General features: G+C 37.7%; 1 protein-coding gene across 4 annotated transcripts in view; it reads left to right on the plus strand.

Moving 5' to 3' along the window:
- The window catches only part of BICRAL (BICRA like chromatin remodeling complex associated protein), a 45,064-nt gene extending 25,090 nt beyond the window's left edge, over positions 1 to 19,974 (plus strand). For 3 of the 4 annotated variants that reach the window (XM_054061215.1, XM_054061213.1, XM_054061211.1), the window contains 11 exons: positions 1,852 to 1,900; positions 4,736 to 4,784; positions 4,869 to 4,937; positions 9,158 to 10,858; positions 12,528 to 12,627; positions 13,880 to 13,977; positions 15,717 to 15,778; positions 15,907 to 16,052; positions 16,222 to 16,316; positions 17,815 to 17,917; positions 18,735 to 19,974. In XM_054061215.1, coding sequence (XP_053917190.1) covers positions 1,857 to 1,900; positions 4,736 to 4,784; positions 4,869 to 4,937; positions 9,158 to 10,858; positions 12,528 to 12,627; positions 13,880 to 13,977; positions 15,717 to 15,778; positions 15,907 to 16,052; positions 16,222 to 16,316; positions 17,815 to 17,917; positions 18,735 to 19,537 — 3,270 coding nt within the window. In that variant the 5' untranslated portion in view covers positions 1,852 to 1,856 and the 3' untranslated portion in view covers positions 19,538 to 19,974. The remainder of the gene's footprint in view (positions 1 to 1,851; positions 1,901 to 4,735; positions 4,785 to 4,868; positions 4,938 to 9,157; positions 10,859 to 12,527; positions 12,628 to 13,879; positions 13,978 to 15,716; positions 15,779 to 15,906; positions 16,053 to 16,221; positions 16,317 to 17,814; positions 17,918 to 18,734) is intronic. The other variant, XM_054061212.1, reaches the window with a different exon arrangement.
- Positions 19,975 to 20,313: the final 339 nt, after the last annotated feature.

Below are 20,313 nucleotides of genomic sequence, written 5' to 3' on the forward strand. Positions count from 1 at the left end.
TACAGAGGACAGGGTACTCTCTGCTAGTCTAAAGTATGAAGCAGTTTCAGAATCAGTGGAGTATAGAAAAATGTCAGAGGAGAGGTTACAAAATCACAAGAGAGTTGAGGTAGGAAGGTTGTTATGTAGGGCACCTCATGCAGTGTCTGCTCCCAGCAGGACCAGGCAGAGCAGGCTGCTCAGGGCTGTGGTCCAACTGGGTTCTGGGTATTTCCAAAGATGGAGACTTCATTACCTTGCTGGAAAACCTGTGCCAGGATTTGACTGCCCTCAGAATGAAAAAGTTTTTTCTTATGTTTAAATAGAGGTTTTCTGTTTTTTTTTGATTTATGTGTCTTGTTCACTCACTGGGTACCACTGAGAAGAGTTAGGCTCAGCCTTCTTTACACCCTCCACCCAGCATTTAGACACACAGATGATTCCCCTGTAGCATTCTGTTGCCCAGGTGGAACAGTCCTGGTGCTGTCAGCCTCTTGTTTAGCAGATACTCTAGTCCCTTCATTGTCTTAACTGTTTCGGAGATCTTAATGAGAAAGAGACTTGAGAAGTAGTCACGTCGGTCTGATCAAGGAGAGTGAGTTTCTGTTTGGCAAGAAGTAAGAGAGAGAACAAAATGAATTAAAGCCAAAACTATACTAATAAATTTGAGCGATAAGTATGATGATGGACTTTTTAAGGGAAGTTAGGAAAAAGACCAAGCGTGGAATGCACAGTGATCAGTTTGATGTAATTAGAAGATAACTATGAAGATGAGATTGAACAACTAAATGGAAGCTAGGGTACCAGAAGGTTTAGGAAATGCTAGCATCAGTTGATAACTGAACTGGTGCATTAGGTGTGGGATCATTATAGAGAGAATAAGGGAAGATGAAATGGTCCTGAGACTTACTGACAAGGAATAGGGAGAAGGTGCAGCCTAAGATAACGTTCTGGGAGTTATAAGTGAATGGGAGAACCAGGATATGCAAACAGAAACTTCAAAGGAACAGCAGCAGTTGGAGGAAAGAGTGTTGGAACACGTTTGGTATAGGCAGCACCTGGCCGAGTAGGCACTGAGAGTTGATGATATTTTGAGGCTAAGAATGCTCTGTACCCAGTGAATGGATGCTTACATTCAGTTTGGCTAATGCAAACAGATTCCTTATCTGTACTTAAAAGGATTGTAAGAACTCTGTGCTATTAATCACAAGTTTGAGTATTATTGAGGAGAAACTGAAAGTGGCCATATTGGCACTGACAATACCTAAGGAAGGTTATGAGTGAAAATAATGTTCCTTTTAGTCCTTTATAATGTCTTGGCTATAGTTTTGGTTTTAGCTTGTAGCAGCATGACACTAAGCTCAAGTGGTTTATCTTTTTGGCTGGTCAGTATTATATCCACCAATTTGTAACAGTTTTTTTGTAGGTTCTGTAGTGTTAGGTTACTCACTCACTGGGATTAGCTGGAAGCAAATTCATATAGAAGCATTTTATTTGGAATCTTGAGATTGTATTCAGTGTTGATTTTTTTACTACTTTTTTTTTTTTTTAAGTCGTGGAAGTTCTGTTTAATCAGTTTGGTTAATCATTTGCCTTTCTGCAATTTAAAATTCTGAAAAACCCCGCCTAAGTGGTAGAACAATGCAGGTGATTTTGTATATTATTGTGTGTGACTGAATTTGATTTTGAGATAGATTGTTGGACCTCTGTAGAAGATGCAGGTTTATTTAAGAACTTTGCCAATAATAGATGTCTGTCAACTTAGTAAATACTTTAATAAAAAATATTGAGATACTCTAAATTGGTTTTGTGTTGAAAGCAATCTTCTGTCTGGTATGTATCAAATACCCATCCTCTCCATTTCTATTCTAGTTGTCATGGATGATGACGACGATGAATCCTGTCTCCTTGATCTTATTGGGTAAGTTTTGATTAAGCAGTTCTTTCAGAAAAATTAGGAAAAATAATTTTGCAAAATGATCTTCTAGAAATGATTCTATCTCAGTATTGTCTAAAGACTAGGTGACTTGCAAAGGAAATGAGTAGCTATGCTTAATTTCCTCCATGTGGGGATGTGTGTATTACAAAGCCTTCAATCGCAGTGTATGCTACCTCAGAGTCCACTTGCTGGAATTCTCCTCAAGAGGCTAAGGAATGAGTGTGTGTGGAGGTTTTATTTTCTTCTCAGCTAGTCGTGATATCAGGTCACTGTTGAAGCATGTTACCAGTGATGTTATTACAAATTTCATTGCAAATAACTCCTGGTTTTGGATAAAAAAGATGTAATTAATTTTTGAGTAGTGAAACTACATTCTAGATAACACTATGCTTGCATTTTAAAGGGAAATGTAAAATTATTCTTAATTATAAATAATATGTGTTTGCATCAAAATGTTAGAAAAATAGAATTGCTACCCAATACTGTTAAGTATTCATGACAAACAAGAATTTATCACCATTTTACTCAAAGATACTTGATTTTAATAAAATTGGGGATTTTAAAGGGTCTTTTTCTTCCCCCATTATTTCCATAACAGATTTATTTGAAGGTCTATAATTCCATATGGGGATCTCAAAAAATAACTAGGATAGCTGAATCAGGAGCTAGTTTTTTGTGGATTGAATATGACAAGTTACCTTCCTTTGGCTGACATTCATGTCAGTATTCAAGAACAGATAATATTCCATAATGCATTTAAAACATTAGTAGGAAATGGAACGTTTCATATACAATACATTGTTCAAACTCTGCCAGAAATTAGTATGACATCAGTCTCATAGCAGCTATTAAAAGATTGTCTCTGCTTCATGGAAGAGTTTTTTACCGAGTTAAATGTAGTGAATAAATCGACCTTTTTCTTTTCTCACCCACTCAAAGGTTCCAGTGAAACCAGTGAGAGCTTTAACCTTAGAAAGGACAAAGTGCCACAGCAGTGGCTGCTGTAATTTGCATATTACTCTGTGGATGCTGTAGCAAAAGCATTGCCTATAATGGCTCATGATTATATTCTGTAAAATATACTCCAAGGTTACTGATTGTAGCCAGGTGAAAACACATCCTGCTTGCAACATAACATAAAGATGATAATTGACTGCACGGACAATTAAGTGCTCTGTTGTGAGCATGAATGAGGATCCTGGTACAAGCTCACAGGTGGTCCAGAAACTGAAGTGCTCTCTATACAGATGAGCGTTTGTGTGAGAAATTAGTGTGGTCTTCCTGCTGCTGGAAGCAATTACTCTCTTAAGCATCTAGAAGAATGGAAACCAGCATTTTTTTCCTGAAAAAAACCACCTGAACTTTGGTAAGTGCCTTCTAAAATTGCTTCCTTACTAAAGATGATATTTAAGGTCATGAAGTGGTCTTCATTTCTAATTGCATTTTTCACGATTTAAAGCCAGGGAGTGTAATTAGTATTAAAGGGCCTAGTTATTATCAGTAAAACTCATAAGCATGATAGAGTCCTATATGAGATCATGAGTTCTGTTCTCCTTAATTATTGAAGTTTAGTATCATCTACTATGAAAATTACATTTTTGTTTGAAACTGTATGTAGCCACTTCAATGTTGTAAGTGTAAATGTACCTTAAGGTCCCTGCTAAGTACTGTCATGAATGCAGAGTTTGTTTTTTAAGTGAGAAAAAGAGGAATAGAGGTGTACTTTTGCTTTTTAGAAGATTAGTTGTAAACCTGAAAGGTCTTAAACTTGTTCCCTTCTTATTTTCTAGGATGATGAAGAGAGAAGGAGAGGTGTTTTGAAGTAATATTTTTTTACCTGGGAATCTTCTTCTCAAAAATGTTTTATTATTACATGTTAACCAATAAAGATATTTTAAAATCAAAAATTCCATGTCATTTTACTCATAATACTAATGGACATGTTGGGAAATGCTGTGTAATTGTTGTATTAAAATAATCCTGTGTACCACAACCTTTAAATGATTTTTACTTAGCCTGTACGTGCATTACATTTAATGTATTTTTGGTTTGTTTGAATTTTCAACACCTATTCTATGAGACCACGTTTTTAATATGAGTTTTATTCAGTGATAGTGCTTGGTTCATGAATATACTGAAATAGTGTTCCATAATATTTCGTCAGTTATTTCTGCGGCTGATTTATTTTGGAAAAGCAGACACTTTTTTCTCCAGTTGAAAGGACTGTTACTCTGGCTAGCCTAAGGTTTTGTTAAGTTATGTTAAGGGTGACAGAACATGTTAAAGATTCAGGTTTGTCAACAGGATTTTGGGTTTTTTTAACTTAGGTTAAGGGTGGCAGAAAATATGTTAAAGATACAGGTTTGAAGATACGCTCTTGACTTAGACGCTAGCTAAACAGGCATTGTAGTTTATTTTCCTACACTAACGTGGTGGTGTTCTCACATTATTTGGTGGCAGGATTTTCCTTAGGTTTTGTACTACATGCTGTCATAAAACACTGTATTTTCAGAGAATATGAGTAATGTCCTTACAAAGGGAGGTAGAATGCAACTGAATTTTTGTGATGGACATGGTTTATTGCTTCAATGCCTTGGTACAATGACAGCAAACACAATCAACATCTGCACATTGTGCAGATACAGAAACAGATCTTCAGACGGTATAAACTTTTCAGCTTTGCATTGGAGTTAGTGCAAGAAGTGTGTTTGTACTGTGAACCTCATTTATATGAATAGTATCTGGCTTAGTTAAATTAGCTTCATTAGCAGAAGGAGTTTCCTAGAAGTGGTAACTTTTTGTTTTTCCCCCCTTAAGGGACCCGCAGGCGCTGAATTATTTTCTTCATGGACCCAGTAGTAAGTCTGTAAGTAGCATTCCCTGTGTCTTAGATGTACATAAGTTCCATTGAATGAATTACCACTGAACGTGATTTTTTTTTTTTTACCAGAGCAATGAAGACTTGACTAATGCAGAATATTCTGTAGCCAACTCAAATTCGATTTTCGCCAACTCCAATGTAAGTAGTCAGGAGATTAATGACATTTTTATTGAGATTTCATGCTTCTTTCGTGGCTTTACTTGATTTTTATAAAACAGAATGAAGTAGATGTGTGTTTTGACCTTTTTCGTACAAAAATTCTGAATGCTAACAGAACCACTTCGCGCTGTTAAAAGTATTTCATTAGGTTTTCAGTCAGGAATTAATGGAAAGATGCTGCACTCTTGGGTCGTGTTTTCTAAATATATAAACCAGCTTAGTGAGCAGTGAAAATATTCTGTGTAATTCTCTCCACTAAACTGGACTTGTAATTTTAGTGGCTGTAGATGTAGTAGTGCTCAAATGTAGACCTTAAAAGCTAGTTATTCATACATTTCCTGGGTATGTTAAGATGATTTTGTTTCTTATTTCTAAGTAGAATCTGAGGTAGCAATTTTTTAAAATTAATGAAGAGGGTTATTTTGATTTTTAGTCTGAATAGCTTAGTGTGGGATGTTTCCTTTCTGTAACTTCAGTGTTTGTTAGGGAATTCACTTTAAATTGATTAGATATGGCAAGTAGTTTTCAGGATTCTTTCTTTGCCAGGAGCATATTGCAGCCCTGCACCAAGTTTTACCCACTGATATTGTGGGATCCCCATCCTTGGAGATAAAGCCAAGGCTGATCTGCTCTAGTGCTGGCAATAGTCCTGCTTTGAGTAGAAGGTTGGACTAGATGACTTCCAGAGATCCCTTCTGACCATGTTTCTTTGATTTTCTTGGTGTGTTTTTTTTTAAAAGTGAATTCTTCACCCCACAATTCATCTGAATACATGGAGTAAGGTTTCCTTAGTAATTCCTCCTTCTGTTGTAGTGTTGTCTTGGCTGTCTGTCTGCTATACCTGACAAATGTGTGGATATACTTGTAGGTGTGTGTGGAACTTATAACCGGCATAAATAAATCCTGCAAGCAGTTTACCTGTGTGTAGAGAACTAGTGACTTTTCTGTAGCCAGAGTAGTATGACGTGAAGTATTTGCCCTGTCCTTCCCCTTTCAATATCGTTGTTAAATATTGCAGAAGAAACATATGTTGAGTTACAGTTCTTTCTCCAGATAAGCTGGTTGAGATAATGGTGGGGGTCTTTGCTACCAACAGTAATAGGATGTGCCCAGTTTTTAGCTAATGTAGAGAAGAGGTGGTCAGGGGAGCAGGGATTTGTAGTGTGTGATCCTAGGATGGCTTAATGTATTTTCTGTCTTCACTTGTTCCTCTCTTGTACTGTTCTCATCCTTTTGTATCTTCATAATGAATACCAATACTGTGTTCTCTTCCCTCCCTCCTCTTCCGAGAGCCTTGTACCAACCTAAGTGCAGAATGACTTGGTTGCAAAGATGGATTCTTACAGTGAATTGTGAAGGACAAGGGGTATCTAAAATATGAATATAATTAAATGATTTCACAGTTCCTGAGACGTTAAAGGCTTCTGAGTTTTTTGTCATTTAAAATTTTGCAAATACTGAAAGTTCTGTCTTTGTATGTATTCAGAATTGCTTCCATGAAGTAGGATTGACTGTCTTGATGCTCGTCTCATGCCTTTCAGTGGCAGAGTTTACAGATTCAGTGGCTGGGGTTCAGTGCGTAGGCTAATAAGCGTGCTCAGCCAATACCCAACGCAAACAAGATGAAGTTCTTGCTGACTGACGGGTGAGAAAGCAGTGTCCATTCTCCCGCTGTGTTCCTCCCATCCCCCCTCGCAGAATGATTGTATACCACCTCTGCTGATTCGGAGTTGGTTTCCATGGGCAGTACTCAGTGACTGTTTCCACCCTCCTATTATAGTATAGTAGAATAGATTAAGAGAGCAGAATATTTGTGGAGCCAGCAAGAACAGGAAACTTGCTCGAAACTTCTTAACCTGGTACAGCCCTTGGACTGTTACCCGTTACTGTTCTTCCATGTGGGAGGTTGTGAAGCTGCAATGTGTAGTCGCAGGGCAATCAAAAGAGACTTCAGGGCCTTGGGACAGTTAGTAAGGGAATCTGGAGCACAGGTTATTTTCTGCTCTCTCCTTTCATTTGCAGGCAGACACACAGTTTTGGGTTCTTCGATAGTGACGTGGCTTATAAGGCACCAGGCTTACTGGCATCCGATGGAGTTCACCTTTCTCAAAGGGAAAGATCATCTTTGTTCAGGAGCTTGCAAGGGTCATTGACAGGGCTTTAGACTGGAAGGAGGAGGTGGATAATACCAACTTGCCTGAGACAAGTGGAGGGTTGCCATAGCAGTGTTAGAGGGACGGGTTGCTAGTGAGGGCCCTCAGCCTGAATCTCTGAGACATGCTGGGTACACCATAGCACAACTGAAGTTGTACAGAGATGAGCTGAAGGCTACTGAGGTTAAGTCACCATCGCTGGAGGTATTTAAAAGATGGGTAGATATGGTGCTTAGCAACATGGTTTAGTGGTGAGCTTGATAGTGTTAGGCGGAATTGATGATCTTAAAGGTTTTCTCCAACCTAAACGATTCTCTGATTCTGTAATGATGAGACTGTTGTTGATAAGCAGATTCATGGGATTGCAGAGGTGCCCATGTCTTGTTGAATTTAGTATGGTGTTCTGCATGGATGTCCTGAATCTGGGCAGCAGTGATTCATATGTTAACTTAGAAGATCCCTGGTTCCAGTTTATGCACATAAAATGTTTTTGGCTGTTAAACAGTCATGGAAATAGGGAATGAGACTTGTGATTCTTCACTCCAGTGACAGAGTTACAAGCTGTTAATCTTGATTCATGTAATATTATTCATTATTACTGCTGCTATCAGTAGTAATAGGTATAGTTGTATTGTTAGTATTAACTGGAATGGCATTAACTGGAGGCCTGTTAAGTTACACAGTCATGAAGGATTTCAGATTGGCCATTGTCACTGGACACAGGTTACAAGTGCGATAGGGGATTCTCCACAACGTCCTGACAATTACAAGCTCTGATGATGCACTGGTTAGTGACTCCTTTTTGCTGTGTGATGGTAGCTGGATACAGTTGAGAACCCGATGTTGTAATGTTATATGTTCATGAGATACATACATCAGGACATTTGAGTTTAATTCCTTCTGTTAACGTTAAATTTAAAAAAGTTTGTTGTATTTTTATAATTGTATTTTGAAAATACTGGATTTTCAAGAGTGCTCTCTTAGTATTTTAAACATAAATAGGGTTTCATAGACTACATAGGCTTCAAAGCGCGAAGGCTCAGAGTATGAAGGTGACTGATAATTTTGCACCCACATTTTGCATTTGTCCTGACCTAAAAAGAGACTAGATGTTGTCTTTGAAGAGTTGAGATATGATTTTGCAGTGTGGAGAGGCATACTCTTAACTATTGCAAGTATTATTATGCATTTAAATTCATCATTCTACCTGTAGAAACCTGATACTTGTGTTGCTTAGAGTTTCTGAACGCAGTTTTGTTTTAGAAAAATGCTATAAACAGTAGATGAGAGTAAATTAGGTTCTGATTTTCCTTATCACGGTATTTATGAATGTAGATTAGAAGGATTTTTTTTTTTTCATTTGAGGTGCCACTTAGTATTTGCTGTTGTTTCAGTGTCTATAGTTCTCTGTTTACTAGCATAAACCACAAGTCTGTAGCATTGTTTTTCTTACTGCTTTGTTTCTAAATTTTTTTCTAAACAAAGAATTAGTGCAATTACTTAACTTTGTGAAATGCTTACTAGTTTGACTCTGTGACCATAGAAATATTGGTAGGATTTTGGAGATGGATCTCATTTGATAGAGGAAGTCAGTGAATCAGTAGCTTTCTCTGGCCTTTCCCCTGCTACTACTGTTGCTACTGAAACCTTGCCCCAAACTGAGTTACAGTGGGGGCCTTTTCACTCCTCCTTTCTTTTGTCCTTTAGTCTATACAATACTGGGCTTGAGGAAGGGAAAATGATACTTCAAGAGCGTTTCACGTCCTCTTTAAACAGTGCAGCTGGATAGCCAAGTGCTGTGGGATTGGGGAATTTGAGAAGTGAAAGGAGAATAGTCTCTCCAGCAGTCTGTTACAAGGGAACAAGTGGGGTGTGACACACGTTTAGGCTGGCCCACTGCATGGGGTGAAGGTCACCTTATATATGTGCTTTGCAAAGAATATAATTTTGTAAAGAAGGTTTGCTTGCATGAAAAAAATCTTAATGGGGAAACAAGGTAGAGATTGAAATTTCTGAAAATGATTTCTTTCTCGTTTTGCGTTTCAGAACACTGATCCTAAGTTGTCTGTGAAAGGTGTAAGCGGTCAGCTTGGAGAGGGGCCTAGTGATGGGCTGCAGCTGTCCAGTAGCCTTCAGTTTCTTGAAGATGAACTTGTATCTTCTCCTTTACCTGATCTTACGGAGGATCAGCCTTTTGATATTCTTCAGAAGTCCTTGCAGGAGGCCAATATTACTGAACAGACTTTGGCAGAAGAGGCATATTTGGATGCCAGTGTAGGTTCTAGCCAACAGTTTGCACAATCTCAGCTTCATCCTTCTTCATCAGCATCCTTTACTCAGGCTTCTAATGTTTCTAATTACTCAGGTCAGACGTTGCAACCTATAGGAGTTACTCAAGTGGTACAGCAACCTGTTGGAGCATCTTTTGCAAGCAATACAGTTGGTGTGCAACATGGCTTTATGCAACATGTTGGAATTAGTGTTCCCAGCCAGCATTTGTCTAATAGCAGCCAGATTAGTGGTTCTGGGCAGATACAGCTAATTGGTTCATTCAGTAATCAGCCTTCCATGATGACCATTAATAACCTTGATGGATCTCAGATTATACTGAAAGGCAACGGGCAGCAAACACCTGCAAACATGAGTAGTGGCCTCTTGGTTCATAGACAGACTCCGAATGGTAACTCACTGTTTGGTAACTCAAATTCAAGTCCAGTAGCACAACCTGTAACTGTTCCATTTAACAGCACAAATTTTCAGACGTCATTGCCTGTCCACAATATAATCATTCAGAGGGGTTTGGCACCAAACTCTAACAAAGTTCCCATTAATATCCAACCAAAGCCTGTCCAGATGGGTCAGCAGACTGCTTACAATGTGAATAACTTGGGAATACAGCAACATCACGTACAGCAAGGGATTCCTTTTGCTTCTGCAAACTCACCTCAGAGTTCAGTAGTTGGTCCTCATATGTCTGTTAATATTGTTAATCAGCAAAATACAAGAAAATCAGTTACACCTCAGACAGTAAGTAATGCTGGAGGTAGTATTGTTATCCATTCTCCTATGGGACAGCCTCATGCACCTCAAAACCAGTTTCTCATACCTACAAGTCTGTCCGTTAATTCTAATTCAGTTCATCATGTCCAGGCCATAAATGGACAACTTCTTCAAACTCAGCCTTCCCAGTTGGTTCCTAGCCAAGTGTCTGCTGAGCACGTAATGCTGAACAGGAATTCTACAAACATGCTAAGAGCCAACCAGTCATATTCAGGACAGATGCTGAATAATCAGAACACAGCTGTTCAGCTTGTTTCTGGCCAGACCTTCACAGCTCCTGGAAACCAAGTTATAGTAAATCACGGAACTTCGCAAATTGTTGGTGGACAGGTGCCATTGCAGCAGGCATCACCAACAGTGTTGCATCTGTCACCCAGTCAAGCTAATGTTTCTCAAGGTAGATCTAGTTTTACTACGATGTCACCTGGGCAGTCTACAGTCTCAAATGTATCAGCTTCTAATCGATTTGCTGTTGCAAGTTCTTCTGGTTCAGTACATCCTAGCTTGGGACCATCAGTTCAGTCTGTCGCATCAGGAGGAAACTTTACTGGAGATCAACTCGCGCAGAACAGAACTCAAGCTACTGTCAGTGCATCTCATCGTCTTTCAGCATCCTCCTCCAAATCTGTCAGCACCTTTAGTCACACATCAGTTGGAGTAACACAACAACAGTTCGCCTTTGGTCAGGTATGAAAGCTGTTTGAGAATATAGCCAAAGAAATGCTTCTAAGCTGTGTTAAAATCTGATTAGCAAAGTGTTAAAGTTGGTGTTAATACAGAGAACATTAATTCTGCTAGTTTGTATCATTAGAAATGTGAAGGTGCTGAAAATAACTGTAACCCAGAGACAGCATTTCTCTTGGCATTTTTTGAAGTCTAAATTGCTGAGCGAATGAATCTGTCACTTGGGTTAATTCAGAAGATTTTGTTGGTTGTTTATAGTAATATTTTTAGAACTGCTTAGCACTGATGTATTTCTGGTCCTATTTGAAGGAATGGACATTGTATGATTATACAACTATGAGCCTCCTGAAAATCTTACCATAGAGCCAGATGTGAAGGCTTGTGTATGGTCTTGGCACGTACAAGTCTTTTGACCTCGCTAAAAACTGTATGTGCATTTTCAAGGTTTAACCTAGTCGAATTAGAGATCAAAAGGTTTCTTGGGTTTCTTTTTGTTCTTTGGCATAGAAAATCTATCTATTAAACTTAACCTTTTTGGTGTTTTGCCCACTGTAGTTTTGCTTGTCTGGAGCAGCTAGAAGCTTTCAAATATGAAGCAAAACAAGACAAGGGGTGTTTCTTAGAATGCATAAGAAGAAATGTCTTCTAAAGCAGCTTATAAAAGCACAACATTTAAAAAATGTTTTCTCACATCTGCTTAGTAAGAATTAAAATAAAATGGGCTCAATTTAAGGTGAGAACTGGTCTTTTTTTGTCCAGTTGATGCAGCTGCAGTATATATTCAACTCAAGTTCATCTATTTTTATGCGTGAACTTCCAAACTCTGCCAATATTTAACTCAGTGACTTGTCACTGTTATGTTAAATCTTTCCCTGTTCCCAAAAGTTTAATGGAATTCTTTAACCAAGACTGAAATGGGCAGTGAACTAATGTGTCTTAGAAAATAATGTGTACTTAAAACACATTTGTCCTCATTTTCTATTATTTGTCATAACTGCCAGCACAGGCTGTAACATTTGTTTGAAGATGAGTAATTTAAGGCTTTCCTGACTTTATCATCATGTGTCTGTGTCTTCCTATTTGTAGGATAGGTGATGGATCAGTGAGTCTCAGCAGTTGTAAAAACATAATATTTCTTACTGCTGTAAAAGATCATTTTGGTTTTGTGCTGAGATTTCAGAGCTGAACATGGGAACTACAGAGAAAAAATTTGACTGTTTACCAGCATCTCTTTAGTTTGTACTTGAATTTTAAATATTGCACTGTTTTGTATGCCATATATCATTCAGTCTCTAAACACTGGACAGTTTCACTGTGTGTGTTTTTATCATGGAGACAGCTTACTTAAGTCATCTTGCAGTTTTGAGAGTCTTAAGAAGCAGAGCTTTCCGAGGGCCACTTGTAGTGGTAAATTACATTCTTTCAGAATGTAACTGGTATATATTTGTACTGTTAGTGTAATTTTTATTCCTCTCTGATTTACTTTAGAAAACTCTTGAACTTAGGAAGAGTCGAGATGTCTGAACCTTCACCACTTAGGAGTTTCAGGTTGAAGAAGTGTGTGTAGAGCTGAATTTTAGTTGCCTTTTTTGCTTTGTTTACCTCTGTTTGTTAAAGCTCTCAGAAAATACTTGACTATGGTTTTTTATTTTTTTGAATGCATGTGGCACAGAAGAAAGCTATGAACCAGACATCACCAGGTTCTACTTCAAAGACCCAGGATAATTTGAGACAGCCTCAGCTAACAAGTCTTCTGAGCAACACACTATCAGGTCAACTAAGGTCTTTTTAAATAATTTCCTTAATTTTCTCCAGCCACAGAAATTGATTGTTCTTTGCTATGTCAGACTTGCATTGATGGCTTCTGCTAATAGGGTCCTAGAGGTTGTCAGAATTTTATTTCTAGAATAACGTAAACTAAGTTTTTCAGTATTGAATGTGTGCTTTTATTTTTTCACAAGATGACACTTCATTTTGAAGATTGAAAAGTTGAATCGTCACATGAAGCAATTATTTCTCTCCTCTAAAATCCAAAATTGTACCCTCTTTCATTTTTCTTATTTTTTTTTCAGCTTGGGAAGGTAGAAATAAGTGATTTTCAAAATAGGGACATCTGCTAAACACTCTTAGACTTCTAGACCCTCTCTTTGATGGCTGCTTCAGATACACAGGAAATAAAAATAACGATTACAAGGTTATGTGCAGGCTGTGATCACCCAGTTTGGTTTCAGTGGGTCGCTTTCAGTTAGAATAGTTAATACATTATTCATGGCAAAATACTGGGCTTTTCAAGCAGCACCGTGCCACTAAAAGAAGAAGAACCAATACCAGATTATAAAATATTGAAAGCAAACAGAGAAATATGGTAACCTTCATGTTCTCTTTGTATTAAGCAACAGTTTTGAATAAAGTCCCATAATCTACCTGCACTTTTTTTATTGTGCACTGGTGTGTGTGAGCTGTCCAGGCAATTCTCTACAATAAGCACAGTATGTTTTTTTGGGGGGAAAAAAGTGGTGAATTCTTACTTCTGTTTGTGCTAAGGTAGCATAGCTGATAAGAGGCTGTTTGAATTCCTGATAAAGGCAATTGGAGGAAGTCTACCCATCTAGAAGAATCTAGGGAAAAAAAATGTGGTGTTTAAACACTTTCAGGAGCTCTAGAGAAAACGAGTTCATAACCTTGGGAGGGGGCTAGCATTGAAAAGCTTGATAAAATGTACTGTATGATTTTCAGTAAATTGTTGAGACGCTATACTTAGGGTACTTTAATTTCTTCTTACATTTTAGTACTGTGGTAGGAGATGATTTGTATCTGAGGTTTTGTGTAGTTCGCAGCACAAAATATCAGTCCTGTTTCTTTTTTTATGAGCCAGTTTCTCCACAGGGTAGTTGCACTAATGCTTTTAAGCATGAGAGACGTGTCTTTCTCCTAGAAGCTAAAAAGTCAGGATCGGGATAAATATGTGAAATTTTTCTGTTCTTGCTTAGGATGACAGTGCCTTCTTAAACTATTTTTTTATAGGACAGGACTCTGGAGGAAAAATCATACAGCAGTCTCTAGGAAACACACAGCTACAAGAAAAAGTAATAGGGTCATCATCAATTCAACAGAGTATACAGGTAAAGAATACTTATTTTTTTATGTTTCCCTTTTGCTTAAAATTTTAGTGATGTGGATGTTTCACTTCCATATTGATAACCCAGAAGTCCTTACAGGGCTTTTTAAGAGTACATTTACTCACTCGAGCTTGTCAGATTCTACCTTGACATAATAACCATTGAATATTTTGTCAATTATTCTGAACAGTGTTTTGAGATGTAATTGAGTAAGTCGAGTCTGACTACACTGTTCCCTGCATATATTTTAATATGACATAGTGATTCTTCTTTGAGTTAGACATAACTTAAACCTACTCTTGTCATTATACAAACTCAGCTGTTCTCTAGCTGATTGGGAGGGAGTGGTTTGTAAGAAGTAGCAGAAAAATTCCATCTGGTCTTTGTTTTATTCTTTGCTGCATTGTCTTCTGCCGCTGTTGTCTTTTGAGTGGTTGGTTGGTTTTTAACCACCAAAAATTTAACACTTACGTTAAATATATAGGAACTTCTGGAAGGAGATGGCAGTGGTTATGTTTGTGGACTGAGTAGCAAGAAATGAGGGTTTGAAGTAGGTTTGAAAGTGTGGGCTTCATTGTGGATGGAACTAAACTGAACAGGCACAGAAGAAAACAAGGCAGGATCTGATTTAGAACCTTTGATTCTTGCTGTAAATACATGGGTCAGTGTAGTATGACATGAATGTTTTTCCATGTCTTGCTGATGTACAAGTAGAACAGAAGATACAGTAGTTTTAAATTAGGAATTCAGCCTGGTTTTGTAATTGCTTATCAGATGTTTGTTCTGCTGTGGTGGTGAATACTTTTTATGCTCTGAAGCTAGAGAGGCTTTTTGGCCAGCCAATACCATTAGGGTGTACGTGCTTTATGTTGACCCTGCTTTACTAAGAAGGATGCTTTTTTGTTCCTTCTAACCATGTTGTAGTCCAAAAGAGCTTTCATGCAATCTTGTTTTAATTTGTAAGTAACTTTTGCTCTGTGACCGGTTTCATCATTAAGACTAGTTGACTATAAAAACACAACAACTTTGAAACCCAAAAACCTTTTGATCCAGAATGGCTTCTTTTGAAGAATACTTGGGTTGCAGTAATGCCTCTCATATGTATAGTAGGAATGTAAGCCTTTACCGCCTCAGAGAGCCTCACATGTTAGGATATGGTTCTCTTGAAAAACCTTGGCTTCATAAAAATCTAAGGAAAGGAAGTGATAGTGTAGATCTACCTGATGAGCGTATTTATATCATCAACACTGAAACAGAATTCCTAGAACCACTTTCACTTCTCACTCAGCCACTGTGGCTTTTGAGAATTTGGGTATGCAGTCTTAGCCTGCTTTCGTGATAGATACGCTACTCCATCAAAATTGGGCAAGATGGACATCAGCTGCGAAACACAGAGGCAGTTCTTAAGAGCAGATTACTTTGGGAAAGTTTTCAGTTGTACCTTTTTTTTCTTTTCGCCTGCTGAATTTGATAACCAGCCTTTTTCCTACTGAAGCATATATATGCACTACAGTAGAATTTGCCTACAGGCAACATTTTAGACCTTTAGTTTATGTAAGAAAGTCACTTCCCTATTTCGTTGATACAGTGCCCTGTGAAAATAGGAGATAGTGAAAGTGTTTATTCTTACATGGTGGTTACACTTACTATTGGAGATAGACTTAATTGGCAGGAATAAATGCTGAAATTAGGCTTTGCAAAGGAAGGAGTACATTGTAATTTTGTCTTTTATTTTGAATTAGGTGGATGGTCATTTAGTTGGACAGAAAAGGCCTGCTGCTAAACAGTTAACTAAAGGAGCTCTGTAAGTCATTCTTCTTTTGTAATTTTGTTGCAGATATTTCCTCTAACCTTCATTTTTTTTTTCATTTTTGTCAGTGTTAACTTTTGTTAGGGTATGTGTTAATTACATATCACTAATTTTCCTTGTAGCATTCTACAGCAATTACAGAGGGATCAAGTGCGTGCAGTGACACCAGATAAAAGTCGGTTCAGATCATTAAATGATGCTATTCAGAGACTCCTTTCATACCATGTGTGCCAGGGATCACTGCCAACAGAGGAAGACTTAAGAAAAGGTATTTTTCTTTTTAAAAATTGGCAATGTGTTTGTAATCAATGTATTGAGAGAATTCTTTACGTAAGTTAGAGCAGTAGGAAAGGGAACATCTTTAAATCTGTGCAGGTTACTGGACCTTCCGGTTACTGAAGAACAGTTTTTTAAAGTATATACTTTTGTCTTTCTAGTGGACAGTGAATTTGAATCTGTAGCTACACAGCTTCTGAAGAGGACACAGGCTATGCTGAACAAATACAGATGTTTGCTTATAGAAGATGCAATGGTAAGGTGTATAAACCAGGTACATTCTATGTTTATAGTATGTGATTCATTTTGTTTAAAAAAAATGTCTAGGGGAAGGTGAGAACTGGCATTACAATTTGTTTCAGTGGTAGTCTTTATTGCCTTATGAAGGTGAGAAAAACACATATGAAAGTTTTAGAGATACATATGTATGTAGCCAGTGTACTTGTTATTGCGTTAGCAGCCTCAGTGGCCAGTCTGGATATTTAAGTGTATACATAAACGTTAAAATTGGTGAAATGGGTGGAGTTTGTATTTCACATACTGCCTAAGTAAGGGTGCTGGTAAATATATGTAAGTTCCATAGACGTTTAAGACACACCAACTTCTGCTCTCTGCTTGTACTTTGCTCTAGCACTGTTCAGGATGTGGTAGTCAGGCAGGCAATTCCTGTATAATTGTGTGGGTGCTAGAGCCTGAAAGAATGTTGAAAAGCTTCATTGAGAGGCCTCCAGCTGTATTATAATTAGAGCTATACAGGACAGTATAGGAAATCATTACTTCTCCATAGAAGCTAGGTGGAGCCTTGTATTTTCATCAGAAATGCTTCTGATTCAAGTGCTTTCCCAATCTCAGACATGAGATTCAAAGAAAACTGACAAAGTTACTTTGAGAATGAATTTTCAAGGATCAGGAAATATCATTGTGGCGTGAGAGATGGTAGTTTTCAACCTGGAAATGTTTGGAATTTGAGTATAATAGACATTTAAATCACTCTGCTGTAGAGACAGGAATATGTAATATAAGCATTAGAATTAAAGTAGTTTTGGAATCTGTCAGTCCCATTAAAAAGGATACTAACCATCAAATATTTGCAAGTAATTGCAGGTTCAGAGGAGGGATGGAAGTTAAAATATGTTCTTTTAGCATCTCATATGTTGTATAATAAATTCCATTCTGTCATTTTGAAGACGTTGTTTCATGTAGTATTCAGATTTGGAACTGGTTGCCTGTGTTGTGACTCAGTAGCAACTGAACTTTCTTCTGTGATGGATGGGTCTGCGTGGCCTGAAGGCGTAGCCAACAAAGTGGAACTCAACACCAACTAGTTAGAAGGATGGGAGAGAAGTGCAGGGAAGAAACAAGAAGATAGGCGGTCCCTTTGTAAGATGTTTGCTGTTTTTCTCTTTAAAAGAGAAAGATACTGTATGATGTAAAAGATTGTGTACAATGGTAAACATACTCAGTCCTGAAAAGGTACAGTTCTTACAATTGGAGGAGTAATAAATTGTTTTAAAATCTTTAACAAATAATATGTACCATAAAATGTGAATAATATTTTATGGTTGAGTTTTCAGTAGTGGTTGGGGTCACAATCAAGATCTTTGAAGATGCTGTGAAATCGTAAACATTCTCCACAGATGCCTGATAAAAGACGTTCTTCTTCTCTGAAGAGTAGCTAAGCTATAAATGTTTTGATTTGGTACCAACATCTGAGTAACTACAGAGATGGTTGTGTTTTTTTCATTTTCCGGCAGCGAATAAATCCTTCTGCAGAAATGGTTATGATTGATAGGATGTTTAACCAGGAAGAAAGGGCATCTCTGACCCGGGATAAGCGTCTTGCACTAGTGGATCCTGGTAAGTAACGGTTAACTGTCATATCTTACAAAAGTAGCGTAAATGTGGAATGTTTAAAAATAGTTGTGGCCACAGTCAGGCACTGATTGCTAGGGATTCCAGTAATCAAAATATCGAATGAGGAGTTGCAAGGTAAGTTTTGATAACTTCAAAACTTAGTGATCTAGAGACTCTGTGAGTTTGAGGGCAGTAATTTTACGGAAAAGTATGTTTGGCCTGTTTGGCGGAGAAATGTTTCTGAGCTTCTTTTGGCACTAGTCATGACTTCTGCGTGGTCTCAGTTCTGGTAGGAAGGAACCTGTAAGTTTGCTGGCATTCAGAAAGAACACAGCTGTATGAAGCATGAATACTCTTGTTTATCTTAAGGAAGTGTGGCATTTGGAATGTCATGGCTACTTAAATGGCAGCATTTTTGACCAGACTGAAGTTGAGTGTTCACCTAGAAAAACATTCTTTGTGTAAGATTACAGTTCCTGTTTGTTTAAATGTTCTATGTATTCTGCGCATTTTAAAAGAGATTCAGAGAATGTATTGAAGGAAGTGTTACTCTTCCAGATACCCTATTTGCATATTTAGAATGCTAGGAGTGCCCTTAGTCTGGTTTTATGGTGTACATATGTTTGTGGTATGCTGATTAGTTTGGTGGTAATCTCCTACACAGGATGCAGCAGAACACTTTAGCATGTGTGCTTCTTTTAGTGTCCAAGGCCTACAGATTAATGTCTTTATTTGAATTTTAATACTCAGAAACTATGTTGTTATTTTGTTATTTTGATGTATAGGTAACTTAAGTAAAATATTGTTTCTTAATTTTCAGATGGTTATCAAGCTGATTTTTGTTGTTCTGCCAAACAATTTGATAAAATAGCTGAAGAAGCACAGTCCAGCAAAAGTGACCATCAGTCTAGCAAAACATTACCTTCTCGAAGTCAGACTACCAAAACCCAAGCCAGAGACCAACCAAAATCCAGCTCAGCAGAGTGCACAAATCACAGTAAACTTCCTCCAGTGCCTAACAACGTTCTGAAACCACAAGAAGGAATAGCTTCTAGTAAAAAAACGGAGAGCCTCTCTAAAGCTTTAAAGTTTGAAAAAGCTAATTGTTCTTCTGAGAGCCAATACACGGCCCTTTCTGAAGAAAAGATGGCTGGGAAAAATCTTGCCAAGTCCACTGAGAATTCTTCGAGTTCTGAAGACTTGTCAAAAACTGTGTCAAGAGGTGGTCATGGAACACACAACAAAACACCAAGGAACACAGTTCAGTCTTTCTCAAAGGTAACGTGTAATAATTCCCTCCAAGACAAAACTCTGAGGAGCTCTCCAAAGAATGAGGTTTTACATCCTGATAACAGGAAAGGCTCTGGTGAAGCCCATCAAGACTTGCTGCTGAGTAAGAGTTTAGAAACTACATTTAAAAACATCTTGGAACTTAAAAAAGCCGGGAGACAGCCACAAAACGAGGCTACAAGTAGCGGCTCAGTTGAATTAGAATTTCCTAATTTTTCACCTATTGCTTCACAGGAAAACTGCCTGGAAAAGTTTATTCCAGACCACAGCGAAGGTGGTGTAGAAACTGACTCTATTTTAGAAGCAGCTGTAAATAGTATCTTAGAGTGTTAATAGTTACATGGACAAGTTATGTTTCTCTTAGCAGAAGCAAATGTGAATGACACCACAAGTACAGCCTGACATGCATTTAAGGTTAACCTTTCTAAACTAGATTCTGTTCTGTGTTTGAGAGCAATACTCATTGTGGTTACAGTGAGATATCCAAGTAAAGTTAATCCTTGTTAGAATGCAGTCTGTTAGGGCCTTACTATTTCAAGTATTATAGTGCTTTTGGTAATTGTGCTGTACTGCAACATAACAAGGTTGCAGGTCGTTAGGCCCTATGTAATACGGTAATATACTGACAATCACAGTCGTTTGAAAGGATATATTTATTAAGAAGATGTTTTTAAAAAGTGATGGAAGCAACACTTCTCCCCTAGCATTCTCTTCAACAAATCATCAAAGTTTTATTTTTTCTGGAAAACCCACTGTACCTCTATTCAGAAGTGATTATTTGCTTTGTTCTGTGTTCTAGGATTCTTAAGTTGGAAGGATATCATCAGTGTGTTTACAAGGCTTCATAATTTAAACTTAAAGTGCTTTTCTATTGCTTTCTGAGCAGAAACTAGTACTTGATGATATATTTGTAGTGGGTAACTTTAGTCTGTGGGATGATATATAATAATGATCTTAGTCACAGTGGCATGATATGAAGTAATAAATGCTTGACTAAGGAAGGTAGAATGGAAGCCAGTAAATGGCGAAGTGTACAGGATGAGGCCATGATAGAGCCATGAATTTATATATATAATACATATATATGTTAACTCTTGAGGAAAAGATTT

Source organism: Cuculus canorus, chromosome 3 (genome assembly GCF_017976375.1).
Source record: "Cuculus canorus isolate bCucCan1 chromosome 3, bCucCan1.pri, whole genome shotgun sequence".
Taxonomy (NCBI): domain Eukaryota; kingdom Metazoa; phylum Chordata; class Aves; order Cuculiformes; family Cuculidae; genus Cuculus; species Cuculus canorus.